Source organism: Lissotriton vulgaris, unplaced genomic scaffold (assembly GCF_964263255.1).
Source record: "Lissotriton vulgaris unplaced genomic scaffold, aLisVul1.2 SCAFFOLD_673, whole genome shotgun sequence".
Taxonomy (NCBI): Eukaryota; Metazoa; Chordata; class Amphibia; order Caudata; family Salamandridae; genus Lissotriton; species Lissotriton vulgaris.
This window is the reverse complement of record NW_028242452.1, coordinates 75,637-95,738: the sequence shown is the minus strand read 5'-3', so window position 1 is coordinate 95,738 and position 20,102 is coordinate 75,637. Positions and strand designations below refer to the sequence as shown.

Sequence of the window (20,102 nt, the reverse complement as noted above, 5' to 3'; positions counted from 1 at the left end):
CCACATACGGTAAGGGTTTACATGGGCCTTCCTTTGCTGTAGGAAAACTTCCTGCAAAAGTGGATCTTCCCATCTTTTCCTTTTGTTCACAACATTAGTATGGGGAAGGATCAGCAGTTGTTTAGACCAGTGGAGAAATGTCACAAAAAGTACATGTTTGCTGAATATTGTGTCCTGTTGCTGTTCTGAGTTTCAGATCTTCTCCAGTAATACATCTGTGGAGCTCTTCTCAATACCATCAAGATCTTCAATGAAAGGTCAGAATCATTCTGAGCAAGGAAGCATTAGTGAAAGTGCCTAATTTCCAAAAAGGAACGGAAATGTATTTGAAAGATCCGCCACATGAATTCAGCCCCTTTCTGGATCTAAAATATGTTGAATATTAGCCTTAAATCAAATTTGACCTCTGCTTTATCAGTGGAGCTGGATGCGCGCCATGGATTTTCAGGGCACTTATTTTAGCATCTCAGTCACAAAGAAACTCCGCATATTCTTAATTTTAATTTTGGCTGCAATTTTCAGCTGTACAGAGTCCTTAATTTCAGTATGCAGAGGCCTTGGTAGCCACGCAGCTTAGTAATAAAACAATTTTTTAACACTATTACTTGGATGTAAGAAAGTGGTTCTATATATACTGGACCAAAGTAAGGTACATTGTGTATAGAGTCCCCAATCTCCAGAATTATAACGGAGGTTAAAGTCAGATATGACCTTGCTCTCTAAAGGGGTAGCTTGGCTGAGCAGTAAGGCCGTATCAGAGGACAGTGTAAAGCATTTGATGTACACAGTCAGCAAAAGGTTTCACACACTCAAGAACTGAACTCTAGGCCAATTGTTTTTATATCAAAAGATATAGTTGTTTTATTTTAGAACCAACAGGTATCAAAATATGCTTTTCTCAATATGAGTGACTTTAGGTAGTTACTTTGCAGAAAGGCAATAGACTTTGTAAGTACAATAGCTACAGTGGTTGCAATTGGCAACACAATTCTAAACACAATTTAACATTGAGCTCAATGGGTGTTTCTACATAAATTCAGTTGATTACTTAAGGATTACTTTTCTAACAGGACTGGATCCTGGATTCAGTCCCGGGACCTAATCTGTAAACAGTTGAGCAAAAGCGTATTGGTTACAGTTATGTTTTTTAAAGAATGTAAATGTATTTTCAAAGTTGACACTTAAATAGTTTTCCGTGAAAAACTAGCTATGTTTTTTTTATTTTTATTTTTAAATCCTCATTTTGTATTACTTATAGTAAGGGTTTATCAGGGTTACCCCTTTTTTCCCTTCGAAACGTAATCTGTATCTAACACCATATGTGGACCTTATGGGAAAAAAATTGGGGGCCCCTTACTTCCCATTACTATTGTAGAAGGTTTTAGTTCTGGGTGGGTTGAGCTAGCCATCCTGGCTTCTCTAATAGGCCTTCAATCCTATTATGTGTTGCTTGCACTTAATCACTGGACTGTTCCCATGGGGCACGGGGTCAGAGCTGATTTGCATATCGCCATTGTCTAACCCGGGGTGGTGTGGAGTGCAAAAAAACGATGGATTAGGACCCAGATCTTTTGACTGGGTTGAATGTGTGACATTGATCCTCATTCGGTCCATCACCTGTTGTTTTTGCAAGTGGAGTTCGTAATGACAACCTCCCAGCACCATATACTCTTAATGGCATCACTGCACTTACAGTGCCCAGGAATGGCCCTGGGTACTGTAGGGGAAGAGGGCTCATGCACCTGTGCCCACACCTCTGGCATAGGGCACCCAGCTAGAGGGGTGGCTGATGTATGCCAGGGCAGTGGGTTTTGTGGGCATGGCACACAGGGATGTGTGCAATGATGACTCTTTGTTTAGTTCTCTGCTTGGACACTCAGCCTGCAAAGGCTGTGTGTGGGTTTCAAGGTACAGGGCCCCTAAGGGTGGCACAAGAAGTGCTGCAGCCCTTAGGGGCCGTCTCTAGTCACCATGCCCTGGGTACCTAGGGTACATTTTACTAGGGGCTGAGAGGTGGCCAGAAATGCCAATTGGGTTTTAGTTCCAACACAGTTTTAGGGAAGGAACACAGGCCCTGGGCACCTGGTTGGCAGGAGCCCAGGGCACACAGTCCAAGCACATCAGCAGTTCAGCAAACAGTGGGGGCATACCAATGCAAGACAAATGGCACTGGATAACTCACTCTTGAAAACGTTCACATTTCAAGAGGTTCAGCATGCCTTCTGGCTGATTCTATCAATTTTGTAAAGCTTGGGCCATAAAATAAATCTGGTAAACTCCACATCCAGTCCATTTTATTTCTTGGGAGCGGTTGTGGGCATGCAGGCAGCAGATGTGCCACCTACGGTACGGAGGTTTCCTTCTAGTCATCTGAAGTGTCACGTTCTTTTGAAGATGTTGCATCCAACGGCCTATCAAATTTCCTCTCCTCTGGGGTCTTTTGCTTCGTACATTTTTCTAGTTCCACATTCACAAATATGGGTGAGACCTCTGCAACAGTGTCTAGAGAAACAGTGGGCTCTGTATATAGACAGCTAGGTAGGTCATTTGACCCTCCTGGACGCTACCTTTACATTTTTTCCTTGGTTCTGCCATTCACAGAACCAGATGTTTCATTTCATCAGGATGTTCTGTCAGAGACTATTTTGACAAATGCCCCCCTTCTGATATGAGGAGCTGTATGGAACACCTGCATATTCAAGGCACAGGCACAGGATCAGGAAAGAAGTCCTTCCTCTTAAGTTTTCTGCAGCCGATGGTAGTTCATCTAGCTCTTAAATCCCATTTTTTCCAAGTTGATTACCCACCCCTCTATTTATTGGATCAGTCAGACAAAAACCAAGCACCCTTTAAATAATCATGGAGACTCTCATTCCACAGTTCTTGTCTCAAAACTCCGGCGTCATAGAATTGTGTAATTGCTGGGGATGTCCACATTACAGCTTCCAATCTCCTGGCAGTTCAAAGCTCACAGACCAACTCCATAAGCAGGATTTTTAAAGGAAAATTGGAGTAGGTATCAATCCACTAAGTGCTGCACAATGCCTACTGCGAATTTGGACTTTTATAGCCAGAGCTATTCCTAAATGTGGATAGCATAAAATGCCCAAACTTTACCAAGTTTAACTGGTGGCACACTATGAGAAATAACTTTTTTGATAAACTGATCAAAGAACTGTTTGCCTTTATTCCAAAGCCTTGTATTTCAGCAGTTCTAAACTAACTAGAGACGAGTCGCAAATGATCTCCAAATAAATAGTAGTTCACTGATTGGCATCTCAGTCTACAAAAGGAGATGCAGTGCTCACCTGTCTTTTCCAGGGGCCACATCTGGCATCCTGTAGCCTTCCGTCATGACGCCATACACAGTTATTTTTGAATCCCAAAGGGTTCCTTAGTCCTACGTTTAGGTTGATTACTTTGGGGCGAAGGATTCCTTTGTCTATTTCCATGAATAGGGTTTAAACGCACAGGATTGGCTACTGCGCAAACATGTGACTTCAGTGATGACGTCCGATGGCGGAATAATCTTGCAGCGAAACTGAATAGCTAGCGGTACGTTCCTCTTTATAAATGTTGACACATTTGTTTTTCGTTCCACTCGGGAACTTTGTTTTACGAGAGTTCGTCTTTTTGTTTAGACGTTGGGAGAGTTTTGGTGAAAAGAGCACTCCAGCAGTCATACTAAGACCAGGAGGTAAGATTCTCTCCTAACGATGTCGTTTTAAGATCAGTTTAAAGTATTGAGGAATAAATTTGGCCTGTTATGTCCTGTAGGATTGAAAGAGTAGTCGGTTTCAGTACCTTGTGCGCACAACATTTCAGAAGGTACGAGCTCAGCGTCCTTGGCATTTTAGATACTCACGATTATATTTAGTGGGTCCAGCATTGATATATATCTCTTTAACATACAGATACTAAGACTAGTTGGATTCTGGTTACCAGGTACCATATTCATTAACAGAGTTACCTTGAAATGGGGTGCTACATACTATTCATATTGGAAGGTAGGTGGGGAATGATGCACGCATTCTATACTCACGTTGTTTTGATCGTTGATTTTTCTTTTGAAAGGGCACGATTCGGGTTTTATCGGCACGTTTTATGCACTCCAGCTAGAGTCATGGAAGCTTTTCTTCCTTTTTCCCTCTTGACACTTTTTTCTCCCTTTTGGGCTTAAGTCTTTTGATCTACATGCAAGCTCTCAGCATATATACATCAGATACAATAGAAATCATGTATAGAATAAATCATGTACTAAGACTATGATTTTGTGTTGTAGATCCGGACGTTAAACACTTTAGAAGAAATTTTCAATAACTGTATATACATGTTTCAGTTTCGTAATGTTAATCCCCTGACGAAGGGTTCAGATTGAACCCGAAATGCATTGGGAATTGTTATTATATATCTTTTTTGTTGTTTGAAGAAAGGTTACTGAACCGGGTTGCTTTGAAATATCCTTTGCAGAATTGATTGTGTTTTCTATTAATGAATGACATATTTGAACTTTTGAGACTTTAATAATTATCAGTATTTTTCAAATATTTGGGATATAAAAAGAAAATGTGTTGAATAAGCTTTTTGATTGCGTATGAAATTATTATGATATATCATTTGTTTAAACAAGTCTTGGACAAACTAGGCTTGTTTTAGCCTGTGGAGCTGTGCGACACGTAGCCTTTGGTTTCCAAAGACTCATTTCATGATCACTGTAAAGGAGGCCATCCTCCCAGTACACGTGAAAACTGCCGGTCTCCTGATCGGTCGCTTGGGCATCGGCCTGTCGCCGCATGCCTTCAAGCGTGGGACACTCCTTCTGCGCCTGACAAAATTCCTCCCGGGTAGGCCCTCCTTCCACATGCCACTCTGCAAGGGTCGGCAAGTCCCCCACTGGAACAACCTCCACCTCCGCGGACTCCGGGGTTACCTCCACAGGCTCCCCATCCATCACACGGAGTGTCCTCCACAACATTCTCAGGACCGGCATTGGGTTGGGCCATGGTCTCAGGCTCCAACCCGGATTGAGCTCCTTGCTGGGCAGCCATGGACCGCGTGACCACGCCAAGTCCATCCTGGTAACCCCAGCATCTCAGTGTGGGCCTTAACTCCACTTCCTTCCAGGCGGTATGTTCCATGTCGTTTCCTAGCAGACAGTCCACAGGTAAGGCAGGGCTTATCGCAACTCTCAACGGGCCTTTCACTCCTCCCCGCTCGAAGGGAACCTGAGCCACAGGATAGTAGCTCAGAGTGCCGTCAGCCAATAGGGCCGGATGGAATACATCAGGTACTACTTGCTCGGGGGACACCAGCCGCCTCACTACGGTGGTCATGCTGGCACCTGTGTCCCTCAGAGTCTCCTCCCCGTTAACCTTCACCCTCTGCTGGTACTTAGCAGTGTTTGATGGTAAGGACGTCACTGGGACCATCTCTCTGTCCCCAAGTGAAACCAGGGTCAGGCCTGTCCACTCCTCTTCCCTATCTAGGGGCAGCTCCACACCAAGCGCTACACTAGCCACCCCGGGACTCATGCCACCTGTGGGGGCTGGAGGTCTCTTGCGACACTGGGGATCCCCCTTGTAGTGTCCAACCTCCCCGCATGCATAGCACCGGACAATTTTTGGCTGCTGACTCTTGTCAGGGTAAGTGGGCTTTGGGGAACTGGAATGAGGCAGGGTACCTACTCCTCTCCCAAACTGTCTTGTTTGTGGGCCTCGTGAGAACTCCTTCTTTTTATCTCCCCCCCCCCTCTTTTTTTCTGGGGGACGCCCTGTCCACCTTTCGGGCCATCTCCCCCGGGGCCCTTGTGTGACACCCGGGTGCTAACCCAAGTATCCGCCTCCTCCGCAAGCTCACGGGGATCAGTTAGCTTGCGGTCCACCAGAGGTTGGCGCAGCTCCGGAAAACACTTTTCCAAGAGGTGCTCACTCAAAAATAAATTGTGCAGGCCCTCGTAATCCTGCACCTCGCTGCCACGCACACAACCATCCAGAGCCTTACGGGCGTAATCAAAGAAATCCACCCAATACTGCGTGGACAGCTTATGGCTGCCACTGAACTTTTGGCGATACCTTTTGGGGTTGAGGCCAAACTTTTAAAGGAGCGCCTCCTTAATGGGGGAATACCTGAACTGATCCGCCTTATCAAGATACAGGAGGGTGTCCCTGACATTGGGAGGGATGTAACGATACAGGCCACCTCCCCAGTGTTTTTCGGGCACCCCATGGGTTGTGAAGGCCACTTCATACGCCTCCAGCCACTTGGCGATGTCATCCCCCTGAGTGTAGCTCGCTATCACCTCCTTGGGTAACCAAAATCTAGGCTTGTGTTGAGGCCCTGGTACGCTGCCACCATTGGGACTTGCTGGCGCCCTCAATTGCTCCAACTCCTTAAGCTGAAGCTCGTGCGCCACCTTCCTCTCTTCCAAAGCTAATGTTTCTCTCTCCCTCTCGTGCTCTAACTTGGCAAGCTCCCATCTCAATTGCCTCTCCTCCCTCCTGTCCTCATATTCTTCTGACGACCCACTCCTTCTAGATCCACTACTACCTGCCCTGGAATGTCTTCCTGGCAAAAACATTTTCAGTAACCTCAATACCCAGTAGGTCTAGCTCTTCTTGGGTAGCCGCTTCCCCTGGTGTGCCCTGCCCCTCCTGTTCCCCATCCCCTCTCCCCTCTGGGTGGGCTCTTAACCATGCCCTCAAGGCGGTACGGAGTTCCTCCTTTGCGGCTCTCCGCCCAACCGGCACCCCCATCCCCTGACAAAATTCCCTTAACTGCACCACTGTATACTCTTCAAGGTTGGCCAGCTGGAACTCCATTTTGACAGGTGGGGACCCAGATAAATTAGAGGAAGGATACTAGGATGTAGGTAACAGGATTAGGTCAAAACAGGTCTCTATACACTCAGGTTAGACAGTGGGGGTCAATTGAGTAGGCTTGCATGCACGATAGGTGTCTAGTCTAATTGCAGCGCACTCTGTCCCACCGGAGGGTGCTGTATAGTCACAGGTCCTGTATCCCACCACTCGCCACCAAATGTAGGAACGGGGGTCACCAGGTCCCCGGGGGTAGCTTGGCTCGAGCAGGTAGGCACCCGAAGCTTAGGTGTAAAGTGACTACACATCACACTCATCCGCTGAAACAATGAATGCACGTAAAGACAGACCACACCAGTATGGTTGATTCAAATAAATACGTTTTATCGAAGATCAAGATCAGAGTAATCAAAAATCGCAGAAGAATATACTTATTTCCTTCCCTTAGAAGCACATGTTTTGCATTACCCGGCCATAAATACTTAAATAAATATTAAATGTTAAATAACGGTAGGCCTGGCAACAGCCCTGCTCCTAGTCAGCACCTGCAAGAAATTCCTTAGAAAGACATTTAAATAACATTCCATGAATTAGGAATAATCGGATCTCTACATACCAGGCCACATCTTGTTAAACAAGAGGAAACATTTCACCAAGTAATTATGAACATTGCATCAGGGATGAATAACCTTCCAGTAAGTAGAAGTGAACCATTGCCTTAGGTAAAATAATTCAGGAATAAACATTTCATCAGGCCAGAAATAATCATAACCCTCTGGGCCAGCACAAGGCAAGTGTGAACAATCCGTTCCCCAACAGGGGCTATTTCCAACCAACGCAGGCCTCAAGGGAGTCCTGCAGGGCTCTGGCCCAGGTCCTGTACATTAACAGGCCAATTAGGGCCAACGGGGCCCTTCAACAGTCTTCCCCAGGGGAGGGGCGAACTCGGGCCTATTCCGGCCTTCCGTCCTCCTCCCGGGGGGGGGGGTTACCTTGGTCTTCGGGCCTCTCCGGGCCCCTTGCAACGGTGTCTCGTAGTGGGTAGGGCCCTCGGTCTTCCCTGAGCCCTCCGGTTAGGTGGTGACCTGTTCCCGGGTCCGTGATGATGCGGGCGGCCCGGGAACCAATCGGATGCGAGGCGCGAAAGGAGGCTCGTCCACAGCGGCCAATCAGCAGGCAGTACTGAAGGGCGCAGCAGCTTCATCCTATCGCTGCGCGGCGCCTAATAGGGCCGTGGTCTGAGCCCCCCGTCACGGGGGGCAGTTTTCGGCTTCGTCCGGCCTAGCACGGCCCGCTCTGAAATAGCGACGGCCTGACTGGAATTCACGGCGGCCGGCTTGCAGTTCTTTAATCACTGTTCTCTTCTCCTGTGCTAATCTGCTGCTCTCTTCCACGAGGCACAGGGTCAGACTGATTTGCATATAGCCATGTCTGAACTGGGGTGGCAGAGTGGGCTAAAGAACAGTGATGGATTAAACTCAGATCTTCTGACTGGGTGTGAGTGTTTGATTGATTCAGATGCTCCGTCCATCACCACCCCCTTTTGTACCGCTTTTGGCCGCCATAAGTGTGGCAGGGTATGCTCAGACGTGAGTCCCTTGCTCACTTTGCCACTGGATTCAAGCAAGCCGGGCTGAAGACGGCTGGAATGCCAGAAACCGGTCCTCGGAAGCTTGTTCCCGGTCCAGGGAAGACATGGCTTGGCAGTTCGGGCTGGACTGTTCCCATGAGGCACAGGGTCAGACTGATTTGCATATAGCCATGTCTGAACTGGGGTGGCAGAGTGGGCTAAAGAACTGTGATGGATTAAACCCAGATCTTCTGACTGGGTGTGAGTGTTTGATTCAGATGCTCCCTCCATCACCACCCCCTTTTGTACCACTCTCTTCCACCCCGGCTCCTTTTTTAACTACCTGTTCTCTTCTCCTGTGCCTATCTGCTGTTCTCTTCCACCCTGCATCCTTTTTAACACCCTGTTCTCTTCTACTTTGCTAATCTGCTGTTCTCTTCCTCCTGCCACCTTCTTTAACTCCCTGTTCTCTTCTCCTGTGCTGATCTGCTGCTCTCTTCCACCCGCCTCCTTCTTTAGCTCCCTGTTCTTTACTACCATCCTGATCTGCTGTTCTCTTCCACCCTGCATCCTTTTTAACTCGCTGTTCTCTTCACCTGTGCTGATCTGCTGCTCTCTAAAACCTGCCTCCTTCTTTAACTCCCTGTTCATTTCTCCTGTGCTGATCTGCTGCTCTCTTCCACCCGCCTCCTTCTTCAACTCCCTGTTCTCTTCTCTTGTGCTAAACTGCTGTTCTCTTTCACCCCGACCCCTTCTCTAACTCACTGTTCTCTTCTCCTGTGCTGATATGTTGTTCTCTTCCACCCGCCTCCTTCTCTAACTCCCTGTTCTCTTCTCCTGTGCTAATCTGCTGCTCTCTTCCACCCGCGTCCTTCTTTAACTACCTGTTCTGTTCTACCATCCTGATCTGCTGCTCTCATCCACCCGCCCCTTTCTCCAAAACCCTGTTCTCTTCTCCCGTGCTGATCTGCTGTTCCCTTCCACTGCCTACTTCTCTAACTCCCTGTTCTCTTATAATATGCTGATCTGCTGCTCTCTTCCACATACATCCTTCTGTAACCGCACACACATACATACAACCACGCACACACACATACAACCACACACATCTATCGCCCTCACTTTACCTATCGCCCTCACTTTACCTATCGCCCTCACTTTACCTATCGCCCTCACTTTACCTATCGCCCTCACTTTACCTATCGCCCTCACTTTACCTATCGCCCTCACTTTACCTATCGCCCTCACTTTACCTATCGCCCTCACTTTACCGCACAACAGCATCAATCAGGGGCACCATAACATCACTGAACGCCACAGCATCACTCATCACCACCACAACATCACTCATCACCACCACAACATCACTCATCACCACCACAACATCACTCATCACCACCACAACATCACTCATCACCACCACAACATCACTCGGCGGCACCACAACATCACTCGGCGGCACCACTGTATCAATCTGTGCAAACATTCAACAACAACTGGTTCAAATATGTTCTCTCAATGTATAAAGCTTTATAACAAATGTCACAAAAAACTATTTCCCTTCTGTTCATTGTATTTTATTGTGACTAAAATATAAGAACATAATCTTCACAAAAGTTAATTACAAAAGTTTGAGCTATTGCCATTATAAAGTACAATAACTTTTATTTAAGTATTTTTTTTTTAGACCATTATTTGTAAAATCAGTACTTCTAAGTCACGTAAATACAAAACATGTTACATTAAAAATGCTATTGGTGTCACATTGTCAAAAAATAAAAGTATTAGCATTGTAAATGACTAAGCTATTTTCACAATTTTCAAAAATAACACATAAATAACAAATTTGTCATGTACAAGACTAATAACTCAAACTTTCCTAATGCGAGACCTATTGCATTGCAAATGCTTGTTATTATTATGCAAATAGGTAACATAGTATGTTCATTTTACACATCATTTGCATATCTTAAAATAAAAACTAACACAAACCGATGGAAGCATTATTGCAGTGTCCTTTGATGTCTATTTCAGCCATACTTTAGTTTACATGCTACCTGGGGTGTAACACAGCACAGTTATATATCTATGCTTCGTAGTTATTATTCAGTAATCCTCTATGCAGCACGTTATGTTTAAGCATCCTACTCCCATATCCGGGTGTATTCCCTGGGCAGTTGCTGCGTTTTTTGATCACGTAAGTGATAGTGTCAGTTTTAGGTGGTTGGGCATCGTTATCTATAATAGGTGTGTGTATCTAGGCGAGGTGTCCCCTCCCGTACCAGCCATTCTGCAAATGGAGCCCAGATGTCCTTGGGTCTGGAGGCCAGGGGCATACGTCCCCAATAGGTAGATAGTTGTTCTAGGCAGTATGTAATGCTCTTAATCCAAGATTCTGTGAAGGGGTTGTTACGTCCACCCCAGTGTATGGCGATTTTGTGTTTGACTAATTGTAGCAACATCGCCACTAGTTGCCTCGGAGTTGGGGGGGGGGGGGGGGGGGCTGGGGGGGGGATGGATCTCCTGGACATACCCCAGCAGGCCTAGCAACTATGTGCAACCTAGGTCTATCTTGATGATGTCTCGTATTATGATGAATACTTTGTCCTAGTATTTTGCTATCTGGGCAGTGCCAAGCAAGGTGGGTAAACGTTGCGTCTGGTGTTGTACATTTTCAACAGTGACTATTTGATCTTAATCCCATTTGTTGAAGCTGCAGGGGGGTCTATACAGCTGATGTAGAAACTTGAAATGTAGCAGTCTTAATCTATAATTGGCGGGAAGGAGTGTGTTCTGTTTCTTTAGAGTAGTGAACTGACATATTGATGAGGTAGTGTGTGTGTGTCAGTTTTGGATGTAAAGTACTGGTAATGGAAGTTGAATGAGAAAGGGGGATATGCAGTGGACAAGAATGTGTGTTGTGTGAGCGGATGGACAGGGGTTATGAATGTTTGTGTTTGGCAGCAGGAAGAGGTAATATATGTGGTGGTGTCTAGTGATTGTGTTTTATTTGGTAAATAGAGGAGGAGGGTGTTTGTGAAGCATATGAGAGATGGTTGCGTATAGGTTTGCTGGTGATGGAATGGGTTTAGTTAGGAGTAACTAGATGGTGGAGCTGAAAAGGGAGGGTGTGTTTGACTGGTTCAAGGTTGTTTAATTTGGTGATGTGTGGATATGATAGTGGTATAGGGCAGAGTAGTGGTTTGTGTAAGAACAACGGAGCCATTGTGTGACATTAGGGGCAGAATGTTTATAGATTTGGTTTGTGGGGTTTAATAGTTGTTGAGACCTTGAAATATGGATAGAGTTTGTTGTGAATGAGTAGTGCATGTTTGCTGAGACTGTGTTTGTATGTTTGAGGATGTGGATGGCTTAAGGTGGTGGCAGGTAAATGGAGATGGGGGCAGCATTGCTGGCCCTAGGCCCAACCCAGCACAAATAAGCATCTGCCCTTGTCCTTGACACTCGTGTTGAAACACCCTAAGGTTAAATAGTCCTAGTGATCGGGTGACCTTGGACCAATGGGAACTCTAGCCCTAAACCCTTGGAACGAATCAGAACCCTAGTTAGTTTTATCAACCAATCTGAAAACAAATGCGAAGTTCTAGGACCAATACAAACCGTAACCTTAGCAACCAATCAGAACGCGGCTGCAACAACCAGTAAGAAACCTATTGAAATAGTATATGACCTTAAATTTAATGGTCTGTGTGGGTGTAAGGGTAGGAGTCAGGCCTGCCTTTATACCTGTGGGCCTATCACTGAAGCACAAGGCAGGGGAGGGGAATTCAGGTGTGTGCTCCTAAAGTTTGACTCTCCATGGAAACAGACAGGCTCAATGCACACTGCAGGTAAGGCCCAAATCTCAAGCCACTAAAATACGGCTTTTCGCGCAGTCTCTAAAGACACTCTGGTTAGGCCTACAGGTGTGGTTTGCAATTTTAGCTGGTTATGGAGAGGGGGGTTGTCTTCTAGTAGCTTTAGAAACCCAGGAGAGAAATGTAAACAGTCTCCGGTAGAAGAAAAGAGAAGTTTTAAAGTTACAAGCCACACAGCACTGAGTGTTTTCGACCCAACTTTCTTTGTCCTTGCTGTTTAGGGCTCAGATAAGCTGGGGTTACAGATTGAAGGTGGCTATCTTGGGGGCTCCATCCACAAACGAAAGGGCCTGTGCAGTTGGGACGAGATGGTCAGGCCTGCTCAGGCGCCTGTGGTCCAGTGATTAACTTTAATGCTAGTTCTTTTCCTTGGGAAGCTTCATTTAGTCATAAGCAACACTCCTCCCTCCTCTCCTTGTACCAGACAAGGAAATAGACTACTGTTTTCTCAGGATCAGTAATTCCCTTAAAAAAAACTGGACTGACTGACTGCAAAGAAATAATAGGATACTGGTGAATGCTCTTTCTTAAAAGAACAGTTTCACTTTTTCAGGCTTAGTAGGCGCACAAGGTTAGGTTACATTGCCCTTTTGTATTTTTAGGTCTCGCTGGCTTTGCAGCGCAAAGCGCTGCCGCCAACGAGACTTATAGCTGCCGTGTTTGCCTCCAAGGAAGACAGACCTGGAGACAGACCTGTGCACGAGCAGATTCAGGTCTGTGAACGCGCTTCTAGCTTTGCAGGGCCGCCACTGGCAGAAGCCGCAGGGAATGCCAACGTGCACGCTCACGGTGTCACGCTCATGCCCTCCCGTGTCTCTTAGGCTGTTCTCAACTCCAGGCCAACTTGTTTGAGGATGACGTCGCGCCTGAACTGCATCCGCCTGTCCCACGGTCTCCGAGCAGGTCGATTCGGGGGTGCACCCACATATTCAGTATATGATGCCCCAGTTCGCCACGGTGGAGGAGGCTGCAGACGCATTCCCACCGGCGCAGGGTAAGTGATCTCAGCCGTCGGGTCTCTATCAGGGGCTGCTTCTCTGAGCTGGAGGGGGTGGGGCAGTGGGGCTTGAGACATCCATGGTAGTCGCGTGCACCAGAGGGCGGCCTAGAAACAGTTAACCATGGGCGCAGGCTGGAGCCCGTCAATAGAGGCCTGTTATTTTCAGACCATACGTGCAGTATTGACGTTGGAGGGCACAGGCTGCTGGGGCTGGATGGGTCTGTGTGTTCTACTCTGGGCTAGTGCGTAAATATAGGGAGATAAACGCCGTGGAGGTTTGAATGTGTCCAGTCCCTTGCACGGGGGTTTCCATCGGAGATGCATAGGTCTGTGTATCGGGACCTATTTTGACTAGTCTGTGCTGGGGACGTTTCTTGTTTTAGGAGGGTGGCGAGACGAGAGGTGCCCCACACCTGCCGCCGAGAGTCTGAGCTCAGTGTAGCCCCTGGCCCCATTCATGGGGCCGTCTGGCTGGTTTCTATGGGTACCGGGACCTTTCAGTAAGGACACAGTGATGCAGGCTGATGCTGAAGGAACGGCCCCAATCACATTGCATGCTGCAGTGTGCACAGTGCTAAAGGTCACAATGACTGTTAGGTCACAGTAACCTGGCTTTATCAACAAGCAGTGTCCGCTGTAATTAGCCTGACCCGAGTTGAGTTCTGATGGGCCTCTTGCTGCAGGGCTGTTTGCTGTGCTAAACATTCATTATGCGTAGCTATAGTGAGAGATCATGCTGTGATTATTAATTGATTATCCACATAATAGTATTGGGGAGGTAGATTTCCTGATGTTAGAATCTTGGGGCCCGATAAATCAAATAATGTTATGTTGATGGTGGTTCTGAGGGCCTGCTTCCTGTGTGGCAGCTTATCCATTGCTTAACATGAGAACCTTATTGTCTCAAGGTGGTACCCTGCATTTGTTGTGCCTTTTTCTTTAGTTTTTGGTTTCTGTAATTTCCTTTCCCTACTCCTGCTGTTTACTTTTCACAGTCTAACTCACTGCAAGGAATGGTATCTTGTTTTTTCGCTTATTTTGTTGAGCTGGGAGTTGCATGAAGTCATAACTTACATTCTTGTACAGTGCTTTTGCTCATTGCTCCCACCCTACCCCTACCCTCGTGTGGCTCTGCTTTTCTGTTGGCACCATGCTTGGGAACTGTGGGCAGACTATCGGAGGGTGGGAGTAACTTCAAAACATGCCTTTTTATTTCCACAAACTTACAAAAACTTTTTTGTAGTCTTCACTATTTTACACATTTAATTAAAACGTATCAATAATTTAATGTATTTCTCTTCAAACAACTCCAAAGAGCTTAAATACCACGATCCCTAGTCAGTTGCCAAATCTACTGCCAGTTCCATGATCACCGCCACACAGTCCATAGCTAGGCTACTTTGCAGTAATGTACGGTAATGTGCTGCATTAAACTGCTTATAAGGTCCCAAAGGCGAGACTGATTGCATTGCAAATGCTTGTTTTCTTTTTAAAATGTACCTGAAAGTTTCTTGACGCTTTCTTTAGTGACATTCTCATGATTTATAAAATACGCTTTAAAAAAAAAAAAGGGAATTCATGAAAGTTCATTTAGAAAGACTGCTATAGGATGTCATAAGCTTTTTCATCTAAAATGGTGCTTTTCAGAAAGAAAATTGTTTTTATACTTTATGAAAAGCGATCCGGGATCCTGTGCATGGGCGTAGAATTCATTGATGAGGACTTTAATGAGTATACTCCTTTAGAAGAACTAGGATTAAAAGTAACTAACTATTTCTTGGTCAGTTGACTGCATTATCCTTTCTTCTTTCAACACGTTAATTATGCCCTTCCCATCTGCCAAATGGCACTTGAAGGGCTTGCAGGAACTATGAAGTCATATTAACATGCAAAGCATCCAATCTTGTCGCTAAGCAAACCTCGTACTCTGTCAGAGAAGAGGTACTTGCAGACAGACCAAGAGGAGACACTGAGGTAGCAGGTGTGGTAGGAAAGATATGTCTGACGTGTGCTGCATACATGAGAGAGGCAAACATAGAAGGGGATAAAGAGACAGTTTCGGATAATCTGGTAGTAGAGTAGCACCAGGTGTTAAGAGTTTAATGTTTGATTGGCTTAGTGGCACTGGTCTCCTATCTTTTTAAGTTGAAATTGAACAGTGGCAAACCTCTGTCCAATGGTCTAATAGTTATCAAAAACCTTCCTTCTTGGAATAAATCGAGTACACTTATTCTTTCTGAGCATGTCTTTTATTTTAATAGGAAGTGGAATTCCTTTCCTCCTCTATTGCCCAACTAAAGGTGGTCCAGACGAAGTATGTGGAAGCCAAGGATTGTCTTAACGTTCTCACCCCAAGCAACGAAGGCAAGTGTTTAGTTAACCTAATAAACTGTGGTTTTGAGCCTATGTAAGTTACAGAATATGGATGTAGTATATAGAAAAATGTCTACTTTTGATCTGTATCTACATACACTAGTGGGCGATTGACAATTTGCAAGAAGTTTAAACTGTGCTAGTAGTGCTTGAAGTACAAAGATAAACTCTACCCACATGAGTTGTTTGGGGTGTGGTAAGATTCATCCGTCCACCGCAGAAGTAATCTATGTCAATGATGTTACAAACTATTTATATTAAAAGGAATAGTTGTATATAAGATGCCATTCAGTAAAAGCATGTACACCAAATAAGGTTATTTATTCCTATTTATCCCCTGGTTTGGAGAGGGAGGGTGTGTGTGTGTGTGTGTTTTCTACTGAAAATTCCAAAGGTTACAGGGATGTCCTAGCTCAGAAATGGCATTAAAAACGTAAATGTAAACCAAAAACCCAAAGGTTACAGGGATGTTATAGTTGGGTTCAAATTTTACACACACAAGTAGAAATTCAGTAGTTATCTCAAGTAACTATAGCTCGTGCCCTAAGGTACTTTAACTCTCACCCGCCATGCTCAGTTTACTCATCAATAACTTCACTGCACATGTTGGAGTTCTATTTTCAGTGATGCCATGGAAGATGTCATGAGTAATGTAATATGAGAGGTTATTAGCAGTGAATGGCAAGTTATAGTTGCCTTAGGGCACGAGTTATAGTTTCTGGAAATAACTATAAGTTCCGAATATCTGTGGTTTTGTTTGTATAAAATCTGAACCTCACTACGATGTCCCTGTAACCTTTAGTTTTTTGTGTGAATTTCTGTTTTTTTTAACAGAATTTTTTTTAATGTTTTTCCTATTGATAACATCCCTGCAACCTGTGCACTAGTGTGAGTGAGTGGGTGTGTAGGTGGCTTTGTGGATCTGTGAGTGGCTGGGCAAGTGTCTTTATGGGTGTGAGTGGCTGTATGAGTGTGTAAGTGTGTTTTTTTTGGTGTCTGAGTTGGGTGTGCGATTGGCTGTACTGGTGTCTGGGTGTGTGAATGGTGTTGTGGCTCTCTGGATAGGTGTGAGTGGTTGGGTGTGCGAGGGGTCTTGTGTGGTTCTCTGGGTGTGAGAGGCTCAGTATGACATGAAAAATGTTTTTGGATTTTGTAGGGTTTACAGTGTTCTGATAATTTTACTTCTTTAACGTTGGAGCTGTATTTACATGCTTTGCAACGTCCACAAACATAAAATCCTTGAACCGGATTCAATTTGTTCATGCTAGGGATAAGTGTCTTGCAGATTTTGTCTTTCAAAGGCATCGGTCTGATCACATACGTGGCTACTCTGATAAATGGGAAAACAAAATGCTGTATTCGGGTATCTAGAGAATTATGAAAATCATATAAACTAAATAAAGACCATTAGAAGCCTTGGAATCGAAATTCAATATAGAACATGTCTCAAGTTGCCTCAGCAGCCTCTCCTGGTTGCCACCACAAACCAACTTAGGAACAGAATCATCACAATATTTAATGCACTTCATTTTACTCTTATGGTGTTGTCTAAAGTACCTAGCGACTGGGTATGACTGATCCCTATTGGTGATCGCTCTCTGGTGTTGTTGTACCCTCTTGTGGACCTGTAACTTTGTACTCCCCACGTACTGCTATCTACAGTTGCATTCTAAAACATAGACTGCATATTCAATTTTGCAATTGTACACCTCTGCTTTGGTTGCGGTTTTTCCCAAAACGGGGTCACATATTCACTGGTATTCTTGCCAAATTTTCATGCTCTGCATGAGCTGCATTCATAAAACCCATGCAGAGGCTTTAGCCAACTGCTGCTGGTCACCGTTTCCAGACTGGTCTTCACAAGAGCATTCCTCATGCATGGTGCCTTGCAAAAAATTATGGATAGCCGATGTGTAGGTCCTAAAATGTGCTCCCCTGCACTAGTGACCAATATCTGTTACATATAGCTTCTTTCTTTATCCGGTTTCCTGAAAGTCAGAATACGTTTACTGACCGGATCCTGAACTTTGACCCAATCAAATAGTCTTCCTGCTTTTCTGATCTGCTTTCTTAATGGCCATATCCAACACTCCCTGAGTGTAACCCATCTGTAGAAATCTGTCGTCTTCCTGCATCTGAGTAACATCAGCAGGGTAACTGCAATTCCTCCTCTAACAGAGCATCTCACTGTACAGAATGCTATTCTTCAAATGCTTGAGGTGAAAGCTATTAACATGTAGTGCAGAGTTGCCTGCAGTGGACTTCCTGTGTAAGCATTTTTTAATATTATTGTCCTTGGTGTAGCTACTCCAGTCCAAAAACTAAACCCCTGACTGACGAAATGAGCCACAAAATGTAAGTTGACTGTATCATTGTTAATATTATCAACAAATTCCATAGCTGTTTCAGATTTGCCCTTCCATTTGACAAACAAATTGTTGATGTAATGAAGACAACATACTATGTGCTCCTTCCACTGATCACCATGGTCTGCGATGAGCACCCGCTCCTCCCACCAACCCATGTGTAAACACGTGGAACTGGAGGCAAAGTACGTGGCCACCGCCTTCCAGCGCCTCTGATGGAACACCTCTCGGTTGAAGTAAAAATAGTTCTCCAGACACCATTTGTTCATAGATAATAATATGCCATTATGGATATACATGCACAGATGTCTACTCTTCAGGAAATACTTAACAGCACGTAACCCATCTTAGTTATTGATGCCAGTACATAGCGATTATACATCAAGGGTCATTAAGAGATAATCCGAATGCCAAGGAATATCATAAATATGTTTAAGGACATCTCCAGGATCTAAAATGAATTAGGGAAGGTTTCTCTCAAAATCCCAAAGTCAAAAGGAAATCCCTGGGATGGATTTGTTGGGCTATGGTGTCAAAACCCTTGCAGTTGCACTATAGTACCTGATTTACAGCCTACTATAGATCACTGTCTGACAGGAAAAGATTAACATAATGATTTCCACAGAAAAAATATATTTGTTAACAATCTAGTACTTTTATTAAAACAAAGAATATTTTACAATAAAAAGCATACATTTAAAATTTCAAAGGAATTTTCCCTGAAAAGTAAAAGTTAATAGAATATGGACAGACAGTACGGTAATGAGGCATATAAGTTCATACACAACACATTATATATTATACACAATAAAAAAATTATACCAAAATCAACATATGCAGCAAAGCAAACAGACCCCTTTTAAAACAGTGGTACTTAAGTATTTTCACCACGATAGATTTTTGGATCCACTGGCCTAATGTTACATGTGCGATCTTACACAAGTGCGACAAAGTTACATGTACGTCCCGTGTGTATTTAGGCTTGAAGTGGATTCTCTCGTATGAAAATGCGTCGACGCGTTTCGGTGCTGTGCACTTGATATGGTGGCACCTTCCTCAGGACTTCATATTTGGGGTTTCCTGTGCAAGCAGGACTTCGCTCTCCCTGTTATAAGGGGCAAGATAATATCATGTCAGTATCTATTATCCTATTTACATGGTTATATTATAGACCAATTGTCTCCCTAGTCTTGTTTTTCCACAGCTGTCTTAGTGGTACATTTATACATCGTGGTTTTGTATGTCATTCAAACCTTGAATTATCTATTGACTGGTTATCTACATGACTTCCATTGAATTATGGGGGTTGTGTCTCCAAAATCCCTGCCCCCACGTTGGGGATCATATCAGCAGTATACTGTTCAGATAGCATAGAAATAATGTCTCTTTGTGCATTTACACTCCTGTTCTTTGTTCTATTGTGTAAATATCAAAGGCCCTTACGTCCTCCAAATATAATTCGTTGTGGAAATCATTAATTTGGGGCTCTTAGATTCAGGGTGGGCGAGTAGTGGCGTGTTTCACATTCCCCCCCAATCTCACCTTTGTTGGGGGAAAGGATGTTTCCGGTAATAACTGGGCGCCTGTGGCGTCGAATCAGAACAGTTATTTAAAAAATGTCTGACTGGTGTGGCCTGCGAATAAACACATACGTTTCAGTTACATGAAGAAAGGTCAACACCATATAATCTAGGTGGGCAATTTATGGACATTGTTTTACCTTTTTGTCTTCTTCTAAACTCCTCCTACTGGGATCTTTTGTCTCCAAGTTGGTCTAGTTTTTTTCTTTATTAGGAACACATATCTAATAGAAAGCATAAGTATATATCTGGTTGTCTCTTCTAATTTTTATAAGACCTTATACCCACGCTTACAGTTCTTAGTTAGTAGTTACCTGTTTGTTTTTGAAAGACTCCTCCTATGGGGTTCTTCTATCTTTGCGTCTCTCTGGTATTTTTATTTACAAATCATGTATCTATTTAGAGAAAAAAAAGGGGGATTTTTGTTTCCGATTTTACCTCTCTTGGTTCTATTTGACTCAAAGGTTATTTTGTTTGTACTTGTTCTACCTAGAATCTTACCTGGAATCGTTTTAAAACC

The 20,102-nt window shown here is 44.4% G+C and overlaps 1 protein-coding gene across 1 annotated transcript in view; it reads left to right on the top strand.

Moving 5' to 3' along the window:
* Positions 1 to 20,102, top strand: part of PFDN5 (prefoldin subunit 5) — a 125,005-nt gene that overhangs the window by 43,000 nt on the left and 61,903 nt on the right. Inside the window, exon 2 of the mRNA XM_086948317.1 lies at positions 15,525 to 15,627. Within this exon, the coding sequence (XP_086804443.1) occupies positions 15,525 to 15,627 (103 nt within the window). The remainder of the gene's footprint in view (positions 1 to 15,524; positions 15,628 to 20,102) is intronic.